At 35.9% G+C, this 26,846-nt stretch overlaps 1 protein-coding gene across 5 annotated transcripts in view; it reads left to right on the top strand.

Moving 5' to 3' along the window:
* Dcaf6 (DDB1 and CUL4 associated factor 6) overlaps positions 1-26,846 on the top strand; it is a 110,154-nt gene that overhangs the window by 71,351 nt on the left and 11,957 nt on the right. For 2 of the 5 annotated variants that reach the window (XM_076873000.2, XM_076873002.2), the window contains 5 exons: positions 8,255-8,372; positions 12,703-12,818; positions 13,676-13,762; positions 13,994-14,312; positions 19,226-19,267. In XM_076873000.2, the coding sequence (XP_076729115.1) occupies positions 8,255-8,372; positions 12,703-12,818; positions 13,676-13,762; positions 13,994-14,312; positions 19,226-19,267 (682 nt within the window). The remainder of the gene's footprint in view (positions 1-8,254; positions 8,373-12,702; positions 12,819-13,675; positions 13,763-13,993; positions 14,313-19,225; positions 19,268-26,846) is intronic. The other 3 variants (XM_076873001.2, XM_076873005.2, XM_076873003.2) reach the window with 2 other exon arrangements.

The raw sequence follows: 26,846 nt of genomic DNA, 5'->3' as shown, positions 1-26,846 counted from the left end.
AACAAAAGTATATTTACTCTAAACCTTCATAGTTATAAATGCAGCTACCTGCTTGTTTTAGTAGTTTTAATTTAAGACAGTGTCTCACTCTGTTGCCCAGTGGGTCTTAAATTCTTGGGTGAAAGCTGTCTTCCTACCTCAGTTCTGATTAGTGACATTTTTGATGTTTTGGAAGTTAAACCCTATTTGTGTTGTGTGTGCACTTGATGTACTCTCCTGTTAATCGTATCTATAGCTGTACCTCCAGTTTGTTTTCTAACTTACAATTGTCTATGATAAAAATGATTGACATCTATTGAGTTTTTATATAACACTGTGTTAAGCATTTTATGCATCTCATTCATCCTGATACTAATGAATGAATGTTATTATTAACCTCATTTTACTCATGAAGAAGCTAAGGCATAAAAACAAATGAAATAAGTGCAAGAGCCACATTTGTATGTCTGCTTCATTTATTCATCTGAGGCTTCACTGCCCGTCTTGGCTCTAGGATGCATGGATGAATAAAACTAATGCTATCTGTTGTTAGAGACTGAATTGATGAATAATAACAGGAACAATAGCACAGACACTTACTATCACGTCCACTTTGTACCGAGCATTGCTTTGAGCAGCTTTTATACATTCATTTCTTTAATCCTTACTGTGACCTTACTAAGTAGGTACTGTTGTTATCCCTGTTTTCCAGATGACACAACTGAGGCAAGGAGAAGTTAACAAACTTGTCTCGAGGTCACACGCAGTAAATGTTAGAAATGTGAGTCCAACCAGGCAACCTGGTTCCAGCACCTGTTCATAATCTCTGTGCTTTGCCTCATCTAATTGTAAAGACAGATGAGTGTGGTGAGTGTTATCGTAGGGCTACTTGTAAGGGAGCCTCATTCCTTTGCACAGCGGGCCAGGGACCCCATTCCTGAGGAGACCCCAGAGTTGAGTCAGCCAGCCAGGGGAGGCAGGTGTGCAAAGGTAAGCAGGAAGAGACATGCAGAACTCTGATAGTAGAATGAGGGGGAGAATTGCCTGGGCCCTAGGCCCAAACTGAGGAGTACCACCTGAGGTGTTAAATTTAAAATCAGAGGGAAGCTAATAAAGGATTTAAAAGAGGTAGGATTCCCTGATGTCCTGAATATAGAGATTGACTAGAGACAATTACTGTTTTAGTCAGCTTTTCTGTACTGTGTCCTAAAGACCTGACAAGAGAAATGTAAAGGAGGAAAAGTTTTTATTTTGGTTCACAGTTTCAGAGGTTCAGTCCGTGGTTGGCTGACTGCACAGCTTGGGGCCTAAAGTGAGTCAGGACATCATGGTGGAAGGGTGTGGCAGAGGAAGGCAGCTCAGGACCTGGCAACCAAGTAGCAGAGAGAGTTTTGCTTACCAGAGACAAAATATGTACCCTAAAGATACCCCCTGGTGACCTATTTCCTCCAACCACACCTTACATGCCCACTGTCACTGCCCAGTTAGTCCACATCAGTGGCTTAATTCACTAATTTTTGTCACACTTTTCATAATCTAATCATGTTACCTCTGAAAATCCTTGTTTGTCTCACACATTAGCTTTTGGGGGACACCTCATATCTAAACACTAACAACCACTTAGGAAGTTCTCATAGTGATACTTAACCTGGTAATAAAAGTAAGAAGAAATGTGATGGAGTGAAATACTCAGGATATAGAATAAGTAAGACTTGCTAGTAGAGCCAGTGAGAGGAGGGGTTGAGAAGGAGTCCAGAGTGTAAGACTCGGTAACAGTTCAGAATTTTCATGCAGAAGCATTTCAGTAAAGACATTCTGTTTGGAGGGACTAGGATCAAGGCACAAATCTGGAGTTTATCATATAACAAGTACTTTTTTTTTTTCCCCCTGAGGTTGTACACTTATTTGTGGTGCTTTGGGGAGTTACTGATGGAGATTAGCAGAAAACTTTTCAATAAGAGTGATTCCCACATTTTGATAGACACAATCTGGAATATGTGTGCTATGATGGCTAATAGGCATAATCAGGCGTGTAAAGGAAGGAAAGGTTTTTTGGTAAATGGAGAAGAATTACATAAATTACTTTAAAATAATAATCATTGGCTACTAAGATTAATAACAAGGATAGCGTCTGTCCAAGATAGAAGAGGCAGTTGTGGGGCAGTTATCCTTGCAGAAGTGTTCTCTGTGTAAGGTTGTGGTTTTCAGAGTTTTTAAATAGTTTTCGTCATAAGAATGTGTGCGTGGGAGCCCTGCTTTTTGATCTTCTGACACCATTTTGTTAAGGTTGGGCATAAATAACTTCATTTTGATCATGGCAGCTTTCACAGTGCATATGGAGTTCAGAAAAGATTTAGAAGTTTAGAAGTAAATTGGAAATTTTCTGCCTATAGAAATGGTAAGTAAGTGAAGCCATTGAAAGTCATTGAAATCAACTAGGATGAAAGTAAGAAGTAGAGGTGGAAGTAGATTATCTAAAACTTCTTGAGAAAAACCAGGAAAATAATTGAAAATTAAAAATTTTGTGAGAGAAGAAGCTAGTAAAGGAGACTGAGGGGAGAAGTAGAGAGTGGATAGCAAAGAACAGTGTGGTGTCCTAAAGACGAGAGATCTAGTGGAAGATCTGAGAAGATCCCCCACTCTACTGGTGGTCTTGGAGGTGATCGCTGTCCTTAGTGGAGCAGTGCCTGGGGTGATGGCGCAGGAGTGAAGAGGTAGAGGAGAGAGCCAGGAAACCCCTCTGAGACCATTAAGGAGGGAGGGCAGTGGCTAGAGGGTGTGTTTTTTCTGGAAATCACATTTTAACACAGTAACTTATCCACTCTGTCAGTGTGTAGACAGGTTTATTTTTTTTTAAGAAGGTGATTATACCAGAGGAAACAGTCATGAAAAGAAACATTATTGATGCCATGCTTACATTTTTAAGAGTACTTTTGCAAGACTCATGGGGGTAGTCTTCTTTACCTTTTTTATTCCTGTATTGCTCTTAAGATTGAAAGTTAAGAAAGAAATAGGTTCTTATACAAGTCTAATAGTTCTGAAAGGGAGATCCAGTAGAAAAGATAGAATCAGATTTCAACCTGTAAATCCTAGAGTATAGAACAAGCAACAGCCCTGTTTCAGCTCAGTTTCCATCGCTATGTTGTATCATCAAAATAGTTCCTGGATTAAAATTATTGTAATGGACATAGGGTGAGTTTTAATTGACAGAAGAAAATTTGACTACAATATTATATCTAAAAGATTACATAGAAGAGAATTCTTAATGTATGTCATTACTGAAATTGTACTTGTTTTTAACTTTTTATTTATAGACCCAAGCATGAAAATCCATTTTTAGAGTGAAATGCTTTGCCTCACAGTTGTCTTTATGATAGATAGGTGTTTTCTGATAGATTTCATTCCAAGAAGCAGCATTCCTCTGTGAATCAGAACATGTTCCTTCTACATATGATTGTATCCTGTAATATAGAATCTTCAGAAAAGTTGGAGATTTCCTGATCTATGAAAATGGAAGGCTTTGCATTGGTTTAGAAACTAGACCTTAGGAATTTGCCTTTTCTTCTACATAATCCAAGTAAGATGGGCTGAAACATTTGAATAGACTATATTGTTGTCATGCCTACATTTTTTCAGAAGTTTTCACCATATATTTTATTCTAGTTTAAATTCGATTTTTTAAATATTTGTTATAAAAGGGGCTGAGGTTGTAGCTTAGTATAGAGTTCTTGCCTAGCATGTGTGAGGCACTGGATTTGATCCTCAGCACCACATAAAAATAAATAAAATAAAGGTATTGTGTGTATCTACAAGTATTTTTTAAAAATTAGCTGGGCACAGTGGCGCATGCCTGAATTCCCGTGGCTCTGGAGGCTGAAGCAGGAGGATCCTGAGTTCAAAGCCAGCCTCAGCAAAAGTGAGGCACTAAGCAACTCATCGAGACCCTGTCTCTAAATAAAATGCAAAATAGGGGGGCTAGGGTTGTGGTTCAGTGGCCCAGCACCCCTGAGTTCAATCCCTAGTACCAAATAAATAAATATATAAAAATATTTGGTATGATGAAATGAGAAATATTGTATTATAGGTTTCCATATTGTAGAAAATCTCTTAATTATTATTTTAGTATGTCCCACGGCTTATCCCAGCCATATAGTTAGCTAATATATAGTCATACCCAGCAGCAGATAGCAATGTTAGACATGGTAGTTCTAAATAAGTTATTATTGCTAGTATCCTCATTAATTATCTTCATTTTGAATGCATTGTTTAAATTTTCACATAGTCCAGGTCTCCAGGGGTATCCTAGTTAATGATCTATGCATTAATATCAGCATTTAGATCTGTAACAATATTCAAATCAGTATTAAAACAGACTTAAGTACCAGATAGTATGTTTTATATTATTATTATCACACCTAATTTTTGGTATGTCTTGTACCATTTTTATAGCACCACTAATGATTATAATTTCATGGTGGAAACATACAGATTAAACTGTTTCAAAGTATATGTATTACAAAAAGTAATTTATGGTATGTGGGAAGACTTGGAAAATATTTCATAATATATAACAGGTAAAAGTATTGCTTTCAAAGTATATTTCAGCCCATTTTGAATTTTTTTTTTTTTAAGCCAACACACTGGCTTGAAATGTCCCTAGTATCATTTCTAGAAAGAATCTTTTTAATTTGGCTTCCTGAGTCTCATGATAATTGACTTTTCTGTTGTGAAAATTTAAGTCCTTTATACTGTTTTACCTTGATTTTTATGTGATTACTACTCTGCTTCTGAAGCATATGTTTTCAGTCAGTGGTAGTTTACCTGGATAGCACTCTAAGCTGCTAATTAGTTGTTTTAAATAGTTATAAATACTAAGCAATATAAATAGACATCTAAAAATAGCCATTTAATTAACAAGTTAAGAGTGATTTTTCCCTCCATTGCATTTCTGTGTGGCTGAGCACACCACAAGGGAATTCTCCTGTTGTGTTTTTAGAAGAAGGAAAAATGTGCGCTGGAAGACACATAGCTTTCCCGAGGTGCAGGGCCAAAATCACAGTTGAGCTACCAGAGCTTTTATCAGTTATATCAATGTTGCTGATGTGAATTGTATATCATTTTTGAGGAATTTTGACACTGACAATTGATATTTTTATTTAAAATTGGTAATTTAAGTATATATATATATTTTTTTATTCAGATTATTTGTAAGTCAGTATATTAAGAACTTTGACGGGAAGTGCTGTGTAACAGAAAAAAAATGTTCAGCATCGTGTAAAATGGAGATGATACTTGCTACAAGATCTTAAACATAGTTAACACATGTGTATGTGCGTTCATGCACATCTTGATGGTCAGGCTCAGTAAATTGCAGCTATTACTGTGCCTGTGCTTTCTGAATAAAGCCATTTGTACATTTAAGTGAAGTTTTAAACCCTAAGGCTTTTAAATAAAAACCTACTTGTTATTAAGGAAACATTTCAGTAATGTATACTGTGTGTTATGTAAGTAAGGCTGTGAAAAAAAAACTGTTTAAAAAGTATGTGTTTGCTGAGCCACCTTCTAACACACAACAAGTTTAGGAAATTTTAGATGTTTGCAGTTATTTTTTTAAATGTAAAAATAAAACATTTGATTTTTTTCTTTAGGTCTTTTGTAGATTTTCTTAAACATTTGTAGCTTGAAATATGCATTTTATCACGAACATGGTGAGTGCATTCATTATTAGCTCAGGATTCTACATTACTGAGAAAATTCAACCTGGTATGTGATCACACAGTGGAGGATTCAGCTAGGAAGAGGCTGGTGGAAGGAAGCTATGAAGTGAGTTTTGAACCTTAGGTAGACTCCCACAGAAAAGGAAAACAGGTTCTGTGTTGTGTACTGTTTCTGCCAGAGACACAAATTTGTCTATGTGCAGGCTATAAGGAAATCACTACCCTTAGGAGTCTGGAGATTTGGTAACTACAGGGAAGTATCCATTTTTAGAGTGAAGGGCCAGTTTTATACAGGCTTGATGAGTTCATTAACTTCAATGAGCAAATTCTGTCAACTGTAATCATTTTATAATTAAATGAATGCTATCATGTTTTATATGATTTATAATATACAGTACATCCTTGTGATGTTGAATAACTGTAGTAGCTACCCTAGGAAAAAAGTTTCAGTTGTTACTGATCATCTCAGAGGACTTCTTGCTGGGGGGATGGGACTGTATAAATTTAAACGTGTTTCTGCATGATTTTGATCTCTTTGTTTGCTATATTCCTATGGTCCTAGCTTGTAAATATCTGCAGCTGTCTCTATTTTAATTTTTCTCAAAAGGAAGATTTTGAAAGAGCATTTAAATTTCACAAAACTTCTTGTGTATAATCAAGGTAGGCCTCAGAAATTCAGTCTTGCCTTCTCCCCTGAGCTTGCTTTTGTTTCCCATTCCTTCTTCACCCTTAAAGGAAAAACAGATAGCAAAACACTTTATGAGATACTGTGAGAGAAAATGGAAGAACTAGCCCCAACTGTGCTTCTCATTTCCTTGATCATCCAAATCTTTGTCTGTCCCTGCCGATGCCGGGAGCCTAAAGACCATAGCAACTGGCAGCAAAGGGACCAAAGTTGCAGCTGACTGAAGAAGGGGGAAAACTGTGAGGACAAATGGCTAGTGAGAGGTGAATTTTTTGAAGATGATCAAGATGAGGAGCGATGTTTTTAAAGTATAATTCTTAATCATTTTATCTAAGCTAAAAGTCCATTCATTCATTTATTTTACTGTTTGGTAAAATAACCTCAAACACTGAATGTAATACTGAATCTTTGACAGTTGTAATGAGCTCTTTTTAGCAGCTGTTGATAATCAGAACATAGTTACAACAAAAAGTATACAGAAAGTTACTTACCATTCGGGATGCCAACTCTGATTCACAGTATTTTCAGATCAGAATTGATTTCATAAGACAAGAGTTTTTCACGAGTTAGAAGTTAAGACATTGGTACTGTCAATTTAACTGCTCACTTCTTGGGAGTCAAGAGATGACTTCTACTACAGTTCTGTATTTGAAGTCTTATTGTCTTTCATATGATAAAAGCTAAAGCAGAGGTTCTGCTGCCACATCTTCAAGAGGAATGAAAAGCGTTATGTCCTTCTTTGTAATATAAAGTGGAACTAGCAAACAAAATGCCTGAGCAGGCCTTTGAGTATAGCTTAGTGATAGAGAGCTTGCCTAGTGTGTATGAGACCCTGAGTTCAATCCCCAGCACTGCAAAAAACAAAAACCTTAAGCAATTGGGTTTTATCAAGTTGTAATTGCTTTCATTTTTTCCCACCAAAAGAAGCAGCTTATGTTTAGTAATGTTACATTGGTCCTGTGTTCAATATAAGAAACTGATCATGATATCAGAAGTCTTTCTTTCTGCAGCAGCTGGTGAAAGTGTCATATATTTGACTGTATCTTCATTGTATTCCCTGTGTACTTTAATGTCTCCCCAAGATCGCAGGCATCATAAAGTGAAGATTTTCTAAAGTGCTGTCTTTATGTTTGAATATTTATATCCTCCTTTGAAGGAGCTTTGGAATAGTATATATCAATTTCTGTAGAGTTGATTTTATTTGTCATTTAATAAGACTTTATATAAATGAACCATATGTGTATATATATATATGGACATATATGTAAGTATTTATATGTATAGATATCCCTATAATTCTTAAGGTGATTTTGCTTTCCATAATTAAGAAACAAATTCCTTGTAAGATTAGTCAAGAATAGAAGATGAAGTATACCAAAATATGTAATATTATTACAAAGTTTTAGAAAATATTCAAGCATAATAAACACCCCCTCTATGGAGTGCAGGCCATGATCTCTCACTGGAGGATAGATCTGAATTTGAGAGAGCAGGAAATTCAGTAGCATATAATTACAGCAGAATTCCTGCAGAGCCCTGGCCTCTTGTGTCTTGGTGTTCCTGAAGGAGCCCACATGAGTTAGTCTCGATGCTCCAATAACTAAAGAATAATAACCGTGAGTCACTGCATATTAATATTCTGTTTCCATAACAATTAAATATGGTTCTCAGTGTATTTGATTTCCCTCTGCATCAAGAGGAGTCATTCAGTGCTAGAATTTGATGCAGGGCTACCTGACATTTCAACTGAGAATTATAACAGATATGAGAATTACGACAAGGACAGTCTAATTTAAATTTTATAAATTTTAGGAAATGTCATATTTTTACTGGTTTCAAAGACATTTTCAAATGTTTTAAACACAATTTTCAGATAACAGTAATGAAAAGCTGAGCCCCAAACCAGGCACAGGTGAACCAGTTTTAAGTTTGCACTACAGCACAGAAGGAACAACTACAAGCACAATAAAACTGAACTTTACAGATGAATGGTAAGTTAATCTTTTTGTGAAGATGTTCTTAGCCATTTTGTAGGATTGTGTGAGATGTGCATTTTTAGCTTTTTATCATCTTTATATTTTGATTTGCTATAATGTGTTGGTTCTCAAACTATCAGTGTGCTTCACAATTACGTGGAGAGCTTGTTAAAACAGATTGATGGACCTCACTTCAACTGTGTTTGGCGTGTGATCTGAGAAGTTGCATTTCTAGAAATTTTCCAGATGATGTTGATGTTGCTTATCCTGGCATATTTCTTCTGATAGAAAATATAAATAATATTAATAACCTTCTAATTATTAGTGTAAAAATGTGGAGTCTTGGTTCTATGTACAAATATGCATTTATATAGGACTTTTGTTGTTTCACAACATAATTTTAATTATACTGAATATATCTATTTTCCCCTGCTTTTGTCTTATATTAAATATTCCCATCTTACTAGTCTTCATAAATATTATCTTACTAGTTCATCAAATAGATATGGTGTGAATGACTCAAGCATTTTCCTAATTCTGTCGTCCATCATCCCCTAGTCCCCCCCACCACTACCACCGTGTACCAGTGACTGAACCCCCGCAGGTGCTTTGCCACTGAGCTGTATCTCCAATCCTTGTTATTTTTGAGGCAGGGTCTCTCTTAAGTTGCTGAGAATGGCCTCTAACTCGCCATCCTCATATCTCTGCTTCCCAAGTTGCTGGGATTACAGGTGTGAGCCACCACATCTGACATAAATACTTTACTTCTCTTGATAAATAAACCTGAAGGCAGGAAAAGCTATTTATTCATAAGTGAACTGTATCTAGAGAAAAGGTATTGCCAGATTATTTTGATGTCAACAGTGTATTATTTCTTGATATATGATCGTGTATTGATATAATTCCATAATTATATCAATTTATAAACTATTTTATTTGAAATTAACATTTAGTTATATATTATATCACATGCTATTAATATAAAATATCTTATGTACTAACACTACATAGTAGTTATTTATTGACACATAACCATATGTTGATACATGATATTATTGGTTTTATTCCATTCACTGTTTATATTCGTTTATGTGTATATTAAAATCTTTCATTAAGTAGGGTTTGAAGTATTATTGAATACCTAATATTCCAGGGACAATTCTAGACACTGGAAATGGATCAGTGAAAAAAATAGATAAGAGAATCTTGGCTATGCCAGAGCTTACATTCTAGGTGAAAGAAACAGTGAACATAGTGATGAAGTGTTCTGTGTAGAGTGTTAGGGGGTCCTGAGCACCATGAGAGAAAGTAGAACAGGTAGAGGTGATCAGGAGACGAAGGGAGGGGTCGGCATCATGGAGGTTGTAACACTGGGCAAACCCTTGAACAGAGGGCCATTTGTGTGTTCAGGGCTTTCCCTACATGCATTCTATGCAGAAAACCAGTGAGACAGAAGCAGACCTGTGTGCATGGATCTTTAAGAGACCAGTGTAGCTGAAGAGGAGTGACCAACAGGAGAGAGGTAGCAGGGAAGGCCAACCAGCAAGGAGAAGTATCTAGAAGAATTGAAGGAGGAACTGGGGATGTGGCTCAAGCGATAGCTCGCTCGCCTGGCATGCGGGCTGTCCGGGTTCGATTCTCAGCACCACATATAAACAAAGATGTTGTGTCCACCAAAAACTAAAAAAAAAAAAATTGAAGATGTTTTGCTTTCTGCACTGAGGGTATGCCATAGGTACAAGTCAGAACCATTCAATGGTGATGACAAGCTGGGTGCTGTGGCGCACGCCTGTAATCCCAGAGGCTCAGGAGGCTGAAGAGGAGGATCACAAGTTCAAGGCCAGCCTTAGTAAAAAGCAAGGTGCTAAGCAACTCAGTGAGACCCTGTCTCCAAATAAAATACAAAATAGGGCTGGGGATGTGGCTCAGTGGTGGAGAGCCCCTGAGTTCAATCCCCTGTGCCAAGAAAAGTGAGGAAAGGAAGGGGAGGTAGTGAAAAGTGCCTGGGGTCTAGGCAGGTGTTAAAGGTGCAGTCATCGGGTTTCTTCATGAGCTCTGACTTTTGATCTTAACATTTTAAAATCATATCTGTGGCTCTTTACTTTGCCTTGTCTTTTCTCATGTTTCTGTACAAAACAGACTGACTGACTTCTTATAAAAACATTGTTTTAGGAAAAGTCATAATTCCATTCTTTTTTTTTTTTTCCAAAAGGGCCCTCAAAAGTATGCAGTCTTTTTTTTTTTTTAAATCCAATATGATGTCTTGCTTTTATTTTAGTTTCTTTGGTGACAAATGAAGTAGTAGGACATACAACTTGGACTCTGGTTTAACAAGCTGTGGAATCTCTCTTATCAGTTTTCTTACCTAGAAATGAGCATGTTTTACTAGAAATGAGTAGGCTTACAAAATAATCCTACTTCAAAGGTTTATTTTGAAGATTTGTTATTGACATATGATGTCAATTTATTATAGAATTGAGGATATAACTTGTTTTATGTTGCAAATATTTTTCCCAGTTTGGTGTTCGTTTTGTAGTTAGGGTGGTTTGGCTTTCTGATTTCTACCTATGAGCTCATGCTTAGAAAAGCTTTGTCTTTCCTAAAATTAAGGAGAAATTTTCTTTTTATTTTCCTCTTTTTTATGATTTTATATTAAAAACTATATACTTAATACTTATGGAATTTATTTTCCTATAAAATACAGTATAGAGCTATAGCATTAGTTGTTCTGCACGACTGTTCCTTTGTCCCAGTATCATTTATTAGACAGTTTTTTTCTCTGTGATCAAAAATGCCATGTTAACTATGCTAAATGTATTTATTTGGATAGTGTGTCTTTTCCATGAATATCTCTATATTCCTACACCATTCCTACATAATGTTTTAATTATTATGACTTATACACTAAGCATTTTATTCATACCTATACCACAGCTTTCTCTGTGGGAAAAAGAAACATGTAGTGGCTTATCTTTACCTCAATGGCTGCCTATTTCCTACTGGTTAAAAAGAAATGCACATTCATTGCAAAAATAAACAAATCAGCATTAAAAATTTCACCTGTAGTGATCCTATTAAGATGACACTTGCAACACTGGTACATAGCTCTCTTGACATTTTTCTCTGCATATATACTCATGTAGGTATATATTCTTATTTGAAATAATACCAAGTTATACATGTATGCTTTTTAAAAATATCAAATTTACTTCTGCAATTAGTCTAAAAGGGTTGTTATAAAATCTTGGCAAAAATTCATAATAATTTGCATTGTTTATTGGGTCACTGCTGTTCATCTATAATTAACATTTTAAGTTATTGTCTCTCTTAAGCTTACTTCTTCATATTTATTCTGAATTTAGAGAATTATTGCATTTTTATGAATTGAATTTTAATCTGTCATGTCAAGTTGCATTTCCCCCAACTTGCCACAGAATGCTCATTGAAAATTGCTCATTTAAATTAGTTTAGTACTCTCTTGTGGCCAGAATACTAATAGCACCACAGCTATAATCAGGTGGGTTTTAAAACTAAAACAGAAACCATCACCTCTTTTGATAAAATCATAATGCTCAGTCTTCTGCTGTATTTGATTTTTTGTTGTTTTTGTTGTGTTATTCTGTTTTGTTTCTTTTGGGGTACCAGGGATAGAACCCAGAACTACTTAACCACTGAGCCACATCCCTAGCCCATGTTATATTTAGAGACAGGGTCTTGCCAAGTTGCATAGGGTCTTGCTAAGTTGATGGGGCCGGCTTTGAACTTGAGATCCTCCTGTTTTAGCCTTCTGAGCCACTGAGATTATAGGCATGTGCCACCACACCTGGCTGCTGTCATATTTGAACAACAAACCAGAACTGGAAGGAATCAATGGGGGAGCATTTCAGAGACCAAAGAAATGAACAGCCTTCCATTCAAGTATTAATATAAAAATAGTCTGAACCACAGTCTAAAAGGGCATATGATCAAAATCTATAAAACCATTAAAAATTGAAGTCTGGTGACTAGCTGTAGACAAAGAGAGAGTCAAATATAATTCACTTAAAATTTCATAGAGACCAGGGCTAGAGGGGTGTAGCTTAGTTGCCCTGGATTTATACCCTGGTGTGCGCAGGCACACAGATGTGTAGAAATGCATACTAGATCATAGAAGCATCAAAACAGTGAACAGGTGTTCCTCATTTTAAAATCTTCTTTATACTGAAAGTATGTTAGATTAATCTTTTGTTTTTAATTTCTATTCTGAATTTTCTGTTATACTTCTCTAGTTGTAAAACAAAAAGCATCCTTAAAGTTCACTTTTATTAACTTTGTGGTGGAACCATTTGTCTTGTTTTGGTGGTAGGAGCAGTACAGCCTCAAGTTCTAGAGGAAATGGGAGCCATTGCAAATCTGAGGGTCAGGAGGGATCCTTGGGTCCACAGAGCTCAATGCAGGCACCAGAAGGAGATAGTGAAACAAGTAAGGGTGATTTTTGTTTTGTCTTTATGAATCCCCAGTGTTGGATGTCCACCTGTTTTTTCTGTTCCCTCCAGTGCTGCACTTTTGTTTCTTATGTTTAACAAGTTACTCTTAACCTACTATAGCCCAGCTCTTATATTGATAAGTAGCAAACACAAAAGGGGGGGACCTTAGGCCATCAGGACGGGAAGGCATAGTGAAGCACAGTCCCACGTGTAGATACCAAGACTAGGATGAGTGGTCATTTTGATATGAGTGTGTGAGATGTATTAATTTGAACTGTGCCAGGTTTCATATGTGGCAGTGAAATCCATAGTATGTCTTGATTGTTAAACAGTGTAGATGGTTTATAGAGGGAAAACAGAAGCAGTCAAGCCTAAACAAAGTGTGAATGATGCCCATGAAATGCCATTTAGGGAACTTTTTAGAACCCTTTCCTAGTAGAATATTGTTACACAAACATTAGTTAAGTTTTAGTGTCCAGCACAGAGACTAGAACACTGGAGATATTCAGTAAATGCTTGATAAATGAAGTTACAAATGAATTATGTTTTTAGGTTAGAAAAAGCAAGAACAAGTTATATCAGCAGTGAGGGGTAATCTAAAGCAGATATTCTGCATATAGAACTCAACAAAGCTCAGGGCCTGGACTTTGGGAAGAGGAAGTGGGCCCATCTACTCTTGATTGCGTTTGTACAGTTCTGTGCACAAATATATATTTGCATTGTACTGGGGTAAAGTTTTGTCTAAATGTCAAAGGTTTCTGTGACACTTCATCTATAGGGAAGCTGGAGTATTAAGTTGATATTTATTTTTCAAAAAAATTAAGATTTAATAATGATTTGATTTATTTCCAGAAGCCTCTGAAGAAGTATCAGAGAATATGCCAGAATATGAGGAAGGTTCATCTGCAGAAAACCCAGTTCAGAGCTGTGTAGATACAGGTAAGTTTTCTTGATCCCTCTACATAATTGCTTCTTATGGGGAAATGAACAAACTTAATCTGTGTTAGTCCTCCACAGTTAGAGACCACCTCTAAATGGGTGTGTTGTACAGCTTTCCTCGTTGAGGAATGAAATTTCATATTTATTTTGTCAGCAACTAAGTTAGGGTAAGTGATGTTGTCCGTATCGCTAACTGTTAGGTGGTGCTTTATTTTCTGTCAACACAATTAGATGACTTCATAGCTGAGCCATTGGATTCCAGCTCAGGAGAAAGGAATGATCTCAGTCTTGATAGCCCTTGTGGGGTTCCAGAAGAATCTACTTTGTCTGAAAAAGACAAGGAACTGGAAACTGTAGATCAGAACAGGAGTGAGAGTGCTGCCATTGAAACTAATACCAGTCCTGAGCCCCAGTCCCAAACAGAAGCCATCGGTCCTTTGGCTCATGAGGAAACATCAGCCAGGGACTCTGCGCTCCAGGACACAGATGACAGTGATGATGACCCAGTGCTGATACCAGGTGCAAGGTATCGAACGGGACCTGGTGATAGGTGAGTAAAGTTTTAATTAGCTTAAGCTGTAAAAAGCACATTTCACAGGGGTTTGTTGAAAAGTCACATAAGAGAGCCTGTTTTTCATCCCTTCCTTAAGGGTTTCTCGTAGTATAACCCACAGTAAATTATTTTCATAGCATATTCTTTGAACAGATTGCATTAAGAGAGAAATAAAAAGTCATCTTTGCTCTGTGTCTCTGTACAGAGCAGCTTACTCCTCAGTTTGCAGATGAAGAGAAAGGAATGTTGACATTGACCTAAAGGTTGTTCTTAAAGCTAAGTTATATTTAGTTGTCAGATTGCCTTATAGGTACACTGACCTTTATCTGTTTTGTTTTTGTTTTATGTTAACTTTTTCTGCTTTCCTGCTGGCTCTGACTTTTTAATAAGCTTAATGACTTGATTTAGAAAATGAAAAATTACAGTAAGTAACAAATATTGTAGCAACAATAAAAAATTGAATTGCTCATACGTTTATATTATTTTTCCATTTTTCAGTGTATGTGATCACAAGAATATATTTTATTTTTTAGGAGATAAAATAAATAATACATTCCATACTTGTAGAAAACTTGCTATAATCAGTGATATCATGTCACTGTAAAGTTCTGTCTTATTCCAGAAAATCCAGTTTATTCTTAAAATCCTAGTTTACACAGGAGTGAGGTTCTGTTCAGACCATTTCACATATTTATATTCAGCTGACATTTTAGTAAGAATTAAAAATCAGTCAGTCATAGGACCTGGCTCACATTGAAAACACTAAATGATGGCTGTGTTAAATAACCCCAAGATATTTATTCTTTGTGGCCATGTAGACTTAAAAAACAATGACAGTGAGCAGCAGCTCTAAGAGAGAAAAACTGACAGATGACAGGTAAAAATCCTGAGCAGCATGACCTTCGGGATCAGTGGAAACCCCTTTCTCTAATTGGAAAGGATATGCCCTTCCTTGGTCATCTTTGGGAAGTGTTTACTTTGCCATGAGACTGTTTTCAAATGCACAGCAAGTGCATTTGTGCTTTGGATCAAACGTCTTCTCTTTTCCTACCACCCATTTAGTCCTTAGCATTCTTAATATATTATTTTATTTTTTTAATATTTGTTTATTTTTTTAATTGTAGATGGACACAATACCTTTATTTTATTTATTCATTTTTATGTGGTGCTGATGATCAAACTCAGGGCCTCACATGTGCTAGGCAAGTGTTCTACCGCTGAGCCACTACCCCAGCCCCCTTAATATATATTTTAGATGAATAAAAGTTACTTCTTTTTCTTTCCATACCCAGAGTAGAGTCCCTTACAATGTCATTACCTCATAATATATGCAGATAAAGTTAACAAACAGTACAATTTGAGAATCAAGATGATGGTTTCCACACCCTGAGTGAAAAACTGTGTTCTATAATTAATTAAGCTTATTATATCACTTATAGTCTTCTATGTATGTAAGTTATATTTTTAACTTAAAATTTTTTCTTCTGTATTGTTCATAAAAACAAAATTTTAGTGTCCAGTTTCTAATTATGTGTACCATATCACTTTCTGTGTTCATTTATTTAAAGAATTAATGTATTTTTAATGGCTATTAGACACTTGCAGAAAATTGTAATTATTTAGAATCTTCTGTTCAGGCTAAGTAACACCTTTTTATGCTAAGCTGAGGAAACTGAGGTGCTAAAAGGAGTTTTGTATATCCTTGACGTAAGGAAAATTTTCTTTTTAAAGCCAATAATATGACATCAATGAGAAAGGAGGGTTTGAGGGAATAAGAATCCTAGAGAATCCAGAAACTATAATATCTTTCTATAGAGATTATCATTTACTTACCATTTTCATAATACTTAGATGATTTATATGTTTTAGGGATTTTCTTAGGGTTTGGATCTGCCACAGTTGGCACCTGATAGCTTCATTAACCCAGAAAACCCAGGTTCTGAACTAGACTAGCAGGATCTTCCAAAGTTGGTAATTATGGACATCAGCCTAGAAACTGTGACCCCATTTTATGCATAAACTCTCATAGTTAAATCCAGATTTAAAAACACCCTAGGTTCACATTGGTTTCCTTATCTTTTTAAAAATTAAATGTTATTTATATTCTCTATGCTCAGTTTGGATGTTAACCTTAGTTTGCCCTGTATATTATTTTGTTTTGTTTTACAGGTCACAGTAATAAACTTACTGAATAGTAAAAGAATAATAAAATTCTTTCCCCTCAAGATACTTAGTAATTATTGAAGAAATATACAAACTGTTTAAAACATGGAAAACAAATTTAATAAATATATGAAATTAAGTAAAAATAGTATTTATGTATATAAATACAAACACATATACTGCAGTAATACTAGCATGATTACTCATTTCATAATTGCTTAAGTTGTTCCTTTGAGATTTGGATTATTCTTTTCTCTTTTAAGAATTCACAAATGGTGAGAATTTTTCTTTTCTTTTTTTTTTTTTTTTTTTTTTTTGTAGTTTCTAACCTCCTTAGCACCATCTTGACTTAATTTGAATTACCTATAAGAAGTATGCTTTTAATATTTCTGCACTTTTAAAAGACTGCTTTATCCTTGAGACTACTGCCAGTTTGTTACTTCTAAATTTAAAGGGATAGATAAGTTGACTTTTATTCTAAAGAAAGAAAGTCTTAAGAGATAATTTTGTTTCTTAAGAACTTGAGAATTATTATTTACCAGCTTGTAATTTAGGCATGTGATATGAGTTTTTGTATCTGAAGAGGCTAAGAATCCTGAAGTGCTGCCATGAAAACTGGAACATTTGGCTCTTACAATCACACATGGATGAAATGACCCCCTAAACGTGTGCATATCGTAGAGGTCCCTCATTACTGCCGTTTGAAAAGCCCAGTCCATATTAGTTTACTTAGGGTACATTAGTTTAGTTACTGGTCCCAAAAGTAAATATGGTAAAAGTGCATAGTTAATTAAACCTACACCTTAATTCATATGAACAACTTCATAATGGATCTCATAATTTATTGCCCCAATTTAATTTTTACTTCAATTTTATTTTTCCGAATATAATTTTTAAATGAAATTTAAAAGACATAGATAAGTTATTTTGGACATGTGTAATCTAAAAATATCACAGCAGTTCCTTGTATTGCAGAGTAATGATTTTTTTAAAAATTTGCATTCTTATAAATTGGCTAATTAGAAATGACCCAGGTTTTCACTTTTGGACTGAGATCAAGCCTGAGAAGGATGTCTTAGAAAAAAAGGCCTCAACAACTAATAGATATTTTTAAACGGAATGCCCTTCTGATTAGCTGTAGCAAATCTATATGAATATAACTGGGACCCTGTACAGCAGAGGTCAGCAGATTTTTTTCCTAAAGGACTAGATAATAAATATTTTAGGCTTTGCTGACCTAGAAGCAAAGTAGAGACTATTATGAGGTACTTATATAACATTTTAAATATAAGCATTTTAAGATGTAAAAACTGTTTTTAATCTAAAGATCATTACAAAAACTGGTTACAGTTTGCAGATCCCTGCCCTACAGTCAGTCAGTCATATAGAGAGAAACCAAGCCATAGTCTGTGGAAAATGCCTTTACTGGCAGAATTCCAAAGTTTAAGACAATGGACTATATGAATCACCACATATTTTGGTCCCTTAAACTTTGTCTAGGGCAAGAATATATTAAATATTAATATTAGAAATTAAATGGAAAATGAATCTAAAAATGAAATAAATACATGTATGCTTTGTAATCCTGGAATTAAAAGCAACACATGAGATTAGCACATGTGCCCCTTACTGCCTATGGGATGCATTCAGAAGGTCGAGTGTGTGCTCTTGGAATGGTGGAAGAGATGTCAGATCCATTGTGGAGCAGTCCTTGGAATGATGGCCTGGCTGGTAGCTCTTCTCTTGCTGAATTTAAGAGGAAAATTAAATTGATGTGCAAAACAAGCAAATGAACTTCCTGAAGCAGTGCTCACTTGATGTTGAATAATTTTAGTTGTAGCCTCAGTTTAATTAAGAAGCTTTAACTATTTTCTCCCTAGAGATTAAAGATATTAATCCTGGGCTGAGGTTGTGGCTCAGTGGTAGAGCGCTTGCCTAGCATGTGTGAGACACTGGGTTCGATTCTCAGAACCACATATAAATTAATAAATAAGTAAAGGTCCATCAACAACTAAAAAGTATTGTTAAAAAAGATTAATCCCATGTTGCCTGTTAATCATTTTTTTAAAGTGTATATTATTTGCATAGCGTTGTGGGTGTATCCACCAACTCTGGTCTCTGTGGAAGGTGACCATTGTTTTTAAAGCCAGAATTCTTTGTACTGTGAATTTGCCAACCTGTATTAGCAGTCATCATTATAACCACTCATTCCATATTTTTGGTGATTTTACTTTACTCTTTATTAAAGAAAATTGCAGTGGCAAAAAAGTAAAGAAAAAGAACTGGTCTCCTAGGGAGGTAAAAGCCCTATTACTCTTTGCTTGCTGCTTCTATATCCTCTTGTGCTTAGGCCACATGAGTCAGCTCCAGGCCTAATGATTTATTTCCCAAAGCACAGCTCAGCTCTGCGGAGCATAATGTAGGTGTTCCAGGGGATGGAATTCATGACTCAGTACAGTTTCCCACGTTCTGTGACAGGTTCAGTTCTATTTATTTGAAAGATAAAAGAGATTGAGAGCAGTGTCTTCCTTCTAATCTTTCTTCAGTGATTATGTCTGTTTGCTTAATTTCTTTGTACACATTTAGTTGGATGACATATTCTTCTTTAATGCCCTGAGTCACAAAGGGAAGCAAATTTCTTTTTAGATTGAGATGATTGATGGTAAAAGTGGTAACCTTAATGCTTTACATATTTGGTTCTTTGGAGTCTTTGTAAGTGACTTTAGTTATTGTGTTCCCTTCACTAGATTTAATATCAGAGGAACTACAATAGGTGATAGAATAATGAGGTAATTCAGAATGTTCCTTCTTTATTTCTTCTTTATGATGGATTTGCCAGGTCCTCTCTTTCCACAGCTAACCACCTTTCCTATTAACAGTTAATACTCCTTTGAACTTACTGAACTCTAAGCCTTGTAAAGCAGGTTGCTTTTCACAAACTATATTTAGCTGCATGCACTGCATGGGAATAAAATAAAAAGAAATCTGTGTGCAGATATATCTGGTGTTCTCTTCAAGTGTGTCATGACAAAATAACTGTAATCCAAAATGGTATCCTTTGAATATTGGGTACTCTTTGAGTATTTTGTTGAAGAACGCAACTTAAATTTTTTAAAAACTTGATTGGCATAATAATTATCAAGTTTTCATTATTTTTTTCCTGAAATCAAATAAAAATGAACTTGCTTCTAATTATGTTGCATAGGTTTTAAGATTCTGATTTCTCAAAGCTGTTTTTCTTAATTCAGTACTTAAGGATGTCACAGATCAAGATGATATATGACCCTCAAACTCATCTCTAATTTGAAGTCTGATATGAGAGTATGTTTTTAAGTAGGACTTTAAAGTGAACCTCAATCCTATCAATCATCTACCCAAAACCTGTTTACTGACAGAATCAACTTATACCTAATTCTTAGAGGTATATTATCTATTACTTACCATCAGTTTCAAAAACAGAGTAGAATATGAAATATGTAGCAATAATCAGAAATATAAAATTAATAGAGTTGTTCATAGGTACCACAGAAATAATAAAATAAACCAAAAATTATAGATAAATATCAGTTCCTGTTCTCAGGATTCTCATGTAAAAGTCTCAAACTTATTTTTATTCTTGTGCTAATGTTTCTAGACTGAACATTATGGTATATGTGAGATAACTTTTTGCAAATTAGCTTATTACTAGTTATCTAATGACAGATAATTAGTAATAGAGAGGAGATACCAGCCAGGCCATCATTCCAGTTTGTTTCAAGACTGTGTGATTTTCTTGGTTTATATTTTTTAGCACAAGAGCCCAAAACTGGTTTCTTCTTTTACAATGAAAATTGTAGTTTAAAAGTACTATGTTCCTTTAAATGAATTTTAGAAAAGCTAAAGCCTTGAAGAGGTGATTATTTTGAATTAATAGACAGTGGTTAAACAGAAAATGTGACAGTAACCTCCCTTTGGAGTTAATGATATTACACTTATACTTCTCTCCCTCACATAGAGATTATCTGGGAAAACTTGTAATTGGAAGACAGTCATTTCCTACACAATACACACATTAATTCTGCTTCCCCTGTTAGCAATTAGGGATAGATGTTCAAGGAGTGTAAATTTCTGTTAAGATAAAAGAATCGCAGATTCTCTTTACAATTCATGTAACTGTTCTTTGCTAGGAACTGTCTTGTAGTGTCTTGTGAGTGTGTCTTACTATAAGGTTCTAGCATTCTAAGTGATCGTGCTGCATTGCCTGCTCCTCTTGATGATGGGTACAGTGGTAGTCATCCTCTACCTACATCCTGCTGTTCTCTGGTCACCTCGCACTTGGTCTCTTAAAGTAGTCCTCCTATCCGCTTCAGGCCTTCCCTGTGGCCCTGCCTCCAGAGACTCCCTATGGCCCTTGCTGGGGCAGAGCGAGAGCCTCTGCCTGGTGTGCAGCCTCTCTGATCTCTGGTGCTGAGATCAGGTGAACTTGGGGTGTTACTAAATGCGTGCATTATGCCACCTGTGCCCTCTGACTGAAATGACTTCCCCTCACCAGTGTCATCTTTTTGGCTGCCTCATCAATATTCATCTTGGGCTTTTTTGGGAAACTTTACCTAGCCCACGTATTTCATAATCCCGACTATGTGCCTATCATATTTTATTGCATGTATGTTTGTTTTCCTATTCAAAACTGTAAGCACCTTTAAGAACAGTGTAATACATATGTGCATATAGAAATCAAAAGTTGACAAACCTACTCACTAGGTTACTATTCATATCTCCTGAGACAATGTCACTTACTGCTTTGTTCCTCGACCTTCTAAAACATTAAATCAATGAGAGGCTTATGAATTGTTGTTTTAGAGGCTCTATGACTTCTCACATATTTAATGACTTGCTATGAGAGAGTAATTTAACAGAAATTTACACTCCTTGGTATAAAGGCACTTGGAACACAGAGATTATTTATTACTCCAAGGACGTAAGATTAAAATGGAAGAATCCAGGCACAGCCTTCAAGCCGTCTTCCAGGAGGCCTCACGCAGGATGTATACCTTCATTCAATAGTGACATGCAGTAACACTTGTGTTGGGTTCTACCCAGGTAAGCCTGCTTAACTCAAAAATCGGGGTGTTCCCTGGGGGCTGGTCTTGTAGATACCCTCTCTGCCTCTGCACCCAACCACAGCAGCCTAAATTCCAGACCCTGAAGAAAATTAAGTGTTCACCAGAAATCATGTCATATTTACACACAGTGTAGGCACTGGTGCAGCAGGGTTCAGTGTCTCAGGCAGGCTAACAAAGCAGGGAACATTCCAGAAGTCAGCTGTCCAGCCACCAGTAAGAGTCAGCTGGTAAACAGACTTGGCTGAAGACAGCAGCCAGGGGCTGCTCTTCCCTTGTCTACTAATCCATTGTAAGGCAGAGATTCCAGCTCCTCCTCCAAACCCCTCCAAGAGAAGCAGGAGCAGCAAGATGCTGTAGCAACCCATCCACCACACACTTCAGGTGCGATAAAGACGCACGCTGAAATGCGGAAATCCCCACATAGGAAGGAAGACCTTTCTTGTTGATAAAGTGAAATAGCAACACTAACATGACTTTTCTATAAAACAAGTGTTTTAAAGCACTTAAAAGAATTACTTTTAAAAAGGAAATACATCCTCTAAATTCATAAATTTATTTGTACTATAAACACTTTTTTAAAAATCTTTTTTAGTCATAGTTGGACACAATATATTTTATTTTTATGTGTGCTGAGGACCAAACCCAGTGCTTCACACATGAGCTCTATCACTGATCTACACCCCAGCCCTATAAACACTTTTTAAGTTCATAATTTCATGATAAATTTTAGCTAATTGCCCTGTCTGAATAATCAGATTCTAAATTAGGCTTTTTTCTCTGAAATCACTAAGTCAATTTAAAAAAAAAATGTATACACAGTATAAGTTAAGAGAACTTGTGGGTTTTGAACCCAAATACTTAAAAACTGTGGTATTCATAATTATAGTTAACACAGAGAAACATAGATAAATGGAATTTATTCTTTGCTTTTAGTATCTTTCTCTACCTTACTCATACATGGTGGATTCTTCTTTGACACATACCCCTAATAGCTTTGGTTCTGTTACCAAAGATTTTAACTATTATAAAACTATAAAGGCATATAAATGTGATAATTACTACAGAGACTCTGCTGTTGAAATATTTGGTGGTGTAAGAATAGCTTAAGTTTATAAAATCCTAATTCTTCATTCTTTGAGTTGAAAAATCAAGCTCAAGTTTTGTAAAATAAACACAACTCTAATTTTGGATATAAGATTTCAACTATGCACTGCTGGTGGGACTGCAAATTGGTGCAGCCAATATGGAAAGCAGTATGGAGATTTCTTGGAAAATTGGGAATGGAACCACTGTATGACCCAGCTATCCCTCTCCTCAGTCTATACCCAAAGGACTTAACAACAGCATACTACAGGGACACAGCCACATCAGTGTTTATAGCAGCACAATTCACAATAGCTAAACTGTGGAACCAACCCAGATGCCCTTCAATAGATGAACGGATAAAAAAAAATGTGGCATATATACACAATGGAATATTACTCAGCAATAAAAGAGAATAAAATCATGGCATTTGCAGGTAAATGGAGTTAGAGAAGATAATGCTAAGTAAAGTTAGCTAATCCCAAAAAAACCAAATGCTGAATTTTTTATTTGGTATAAGGAGGCTGATTCATAGTGGGATAGGGAGAAGGGAGCATGGGAGGAATAGTCAAACTCTAGATAGCGTAGAGGTGTGGGAGGGGAAGGGAGGGGGCTGGGGTTATTAATGATGGTGGAATGTGGTGGACATTATTATCCAAAGTACATGTTTGAAGACACGAATTGGTGTGAATATACTTTGTATACAACCAGAGATATGAAAAATTGTGCTCTGTATGTGCAGTAAGAATTGTAAAGCATTCCATTGTCATGTATAAATAAAAATTTTTTTTAAAAAAGAATTCAACTATAAAATTGGGAAGATGGAGGTGACTTTTGTCTGAAGGTTCTGATGACAAAATTTGGGAACTATTACACTGTGTGTGCCTTTTTTTTTGAGATTCACGGTGCAATTAGCATAATAAAACCTCTAAGACAACTTTCAGCAAAGAAACCTGCTTTAATTCATCATTGACTACGCTTACTTGATCATAAACCTATTTTCTGGAACACCTATGAAAATCCCACAATTTTAGAAATGCTGTCCTTCCAGATCATTCTTATTGCATTCCAGGCATTAGAAACCCAGACAAGGAGGCTGTCTACAACCTCACTGTTTAGAGTTTTATACCTGTATAGAAAAGAATGTCTACATATTCAAAATCCACCTGCTGTAATTCTAGTCATCTTCCTGTCTTGTTTTTAGAACAGTGTCTTTTATTAGCCTTGTTAGGCCAACTGAATTACCTTTTAAGTCTTTCAGTGGGAGGAGTACTGGGAATTGAACTCAGGGGCACTGGACCACTGAGCCACATCCCCAGCCCTATTTTGTATTTTATTAGAGACAGAGTTATTTAGTGCCTCACTTTTGCTGAGACTGGCTTTGAACTAGGTATTCTGCCTCAGCCTCTCAAGCCGCTGGGATTACAGGTGTGCATCACCTCACCCAGCAAACCCTTAAGTCATTTTTTCCCAGTCTGAACAAATCAGTCCTCTCCGATCTTTGATTTTTATGCCAAAGATTCTTTGTTCTCCCACAAGCTATTTTTAACAATACCTAAAATACCAATACTTTGTGCCTCTTCAGCTGTCTATAGGGTGTTCTATAAAATGGTTTACTATGTTGAAAACAGCAGGCAAAGTAACCAATGATTTATATTTTTAAAATGCTGCCTACTGGATTTATGCTTATAGTTAGCCTAGTTCTTTACTAAATGTGACAAATTGGTATTTTTTAAAATGTGGTTTATAGACCATTTCTGGTTCGTGTGACTTCTTAATTTAACCTTGGAGTTACAAAATTTTGCTGAACCTTTAGAAACAGAATTTTCTGCATTGTGGAGTTTTAATAATAAAAATATAAGTCAGGAATCTACGTTTTATTTCCTTAGGTCAGTTGTATGTCCTTCAGATTCACTCAGTCTTTCTCTTTTAAATGTTTCTCCAAAATAGAATAACTACTGATATTCTTGTGCTGTTTGTTGGCACTTTGAAATTCCTGGATGAGTCAATTTTGATATGTTGTTTTATCCACTCAAGAGCCAGCTGTGCACTTACTGATGGATACTGGTGATAGTGACGATACATCTTCTGTCCTCTGAGCTCTCAGCTCAGCTGATTCAAACACAGCCCAGCCCAGAGAGGGCAGTGGCAGAGCTTTGCCTGGGCTTTGCAGCCTGATCTGACTGAGGAGGGAGCCGTTCAACCTCTGAAAATCTTAGTTTGTGTTGCTGCTGTCCCCTGTGTGGCTCCTTCTCTTGATCTATTAATGTAAGATAGAGATTTGACCCTACTTTTTCTTCTGTTAGATGCAGGGTCTCTGGCTTTTTCCTAAGTCCTTGATCCACTTTGAGTTGAATTTTGTGTGTGGTGAGAGATAGGGGTTTAATTTCATTTTGTTGATGGATTTCCAGTTTTCCCAGCACCATTTGTTGAATAGGCTATCTTTTCTCCAATGTACTTTTTTTGGCACCTTTGTTTAATATAAGATAACTATAATTATGTGGGTTAGTCTCTGTGTTCTCTATATTCTGTACCATTGGTCTACCAGTCTGTTTTGATGCTAATACCATGCTGTTTTTGTTACTGTTACCCTGTAGTATAGTTTAAGGTCTGGTTTAGTGGTACCACATGCTGCACTTTCTTGCTAAGGATTGCTTTAACTATTCTGGGTCTCTTTATTTTTCCAGATGAATTTCATGACTGCTTTTTCTATTTCTATGAGGATGTCATTGAGATTTTGATTGGAATTACATTAAATCTGTATAGTGCTTTTGGAAGTGTTTTCATTTTGACAATATTTATTCTGTCTATCCAGGAATAAGGGAGATCTTTCCATCTTCTAAGGTTTTCTCTAATTTCTATCTTTAGCATTCTATAGTTTTCATTAATGCAATTTTGAGACAAACATGGCAAATCTTCCTTCTTGTATCCCTTCATCCTGTATCAAAAATTGAGCCTCTGTATTTAATGCTCTTTTTGACCTTAGTCTGCTTTGTCTGATTAACATACTATGCTGCCTTTCCTTTTTTATTTTTGTTTTGTTTTGTTTTGTTTTGGGTTTTGGTGGGGGAGCTGATACCAGGGATTGAACTCAGGGGCACTTGGCCACTGAACCACATCCGAGCCCTATTTTGTGTTTTATTTAGAGACAGGGTCTCACTGAATTGCGTAGCACCTCACTTTTGCTTAGGCTGGCTTTGAACTCGAGATCCTCCTGCTTCAGCCTCCCAAGCCACTGGGATTACAGGCATGCACCACTGCACCTGTCCCGCCTTTCGTTTAATTGGTATTTGCTCAATATCTTTTAGGCCTTTCTCATCCTTGTGTTTTAGATGTGTTCTGGACTCTTTCTCCATAGGTCAGTTAATTGGAATTTATTATGATTATGGCTATTTTTGGATTGACTTCAAACTTTTTACTTCCCATTGTTTTTTTGTTTTCTTTATTTTGGGGGATTGCGGCATAGGGACCAGGGACTAAACCAGAGGCACTTTACCACTGAGGCATATCCCCAGCCCTTTTTAATTTTTATTTTGAGACAGGGTTTTGCTAAGTTGCTGGGGCTGGCTTTGAACTTGTGATCCTCCTGCCTCAGCCTCCCAATTCATTGGGATTACAAGTGTGGGCCAGCGCATCCAGCTGTTTTGTTTTATTTTCATTAATATTTTTTCCTCCATTAGGTTGGAATGTATTTTGTTATTTATTACTTTATTATTTACCTCCAACTTTTCCTTTTTTATTTAGCCATGTAATGTCTTTTATGATTTTAAGTTATATGCCAAATGAACATAACATGTCATGAAAGTAATAACTGGAGCTGGGGGTATAGGTTGGTAGGGCACTTGCCTAGCATGCATGAAGCCCTGGGTTCAATTTCTAGTACCATGTTTGCTTGTTTGTTTGTTAATTGAAAAATTAACAAAAAAAGAAGAATTTTGCAAATAATAAGTTTTAATAAATATTTGCTAATTGGTATTCTTCATATATAAACATCATTTATTTTTTTTATCAGTTTGCAAAATGATATGTTACCAATTTATTTTTTTCAATGACCTTTCAAATGTTGTTCAGTGTTTCTTATAAAGTGTCCTCTAGGAAAGTTGTTTCAGTGCATCTGAGTTTATCGTTTCTTTACAACTTTTAGCTGAGTAGGATATTTACATGACTGTGTGCATAGTTGTAA

This window comes from Callospermophilus lateralis, chromosome 13, assembly GCF_048772815.1.
Source record: "Callospermophilus lateralis isolate mCalLat2 chromosome 13, mCalLat2.hap1, whole genome shotgun sequence".
Classification (NCBI taxonomy): Eukaryota; Metazoa; Chordata; class Mammalia; order Rodentia; family Sciuridae; genus Callospermophilus; species Callospermophilus lateralis.
This window is presented reverse-complemented; position numbering and strand designations above follow the sequence as displayed.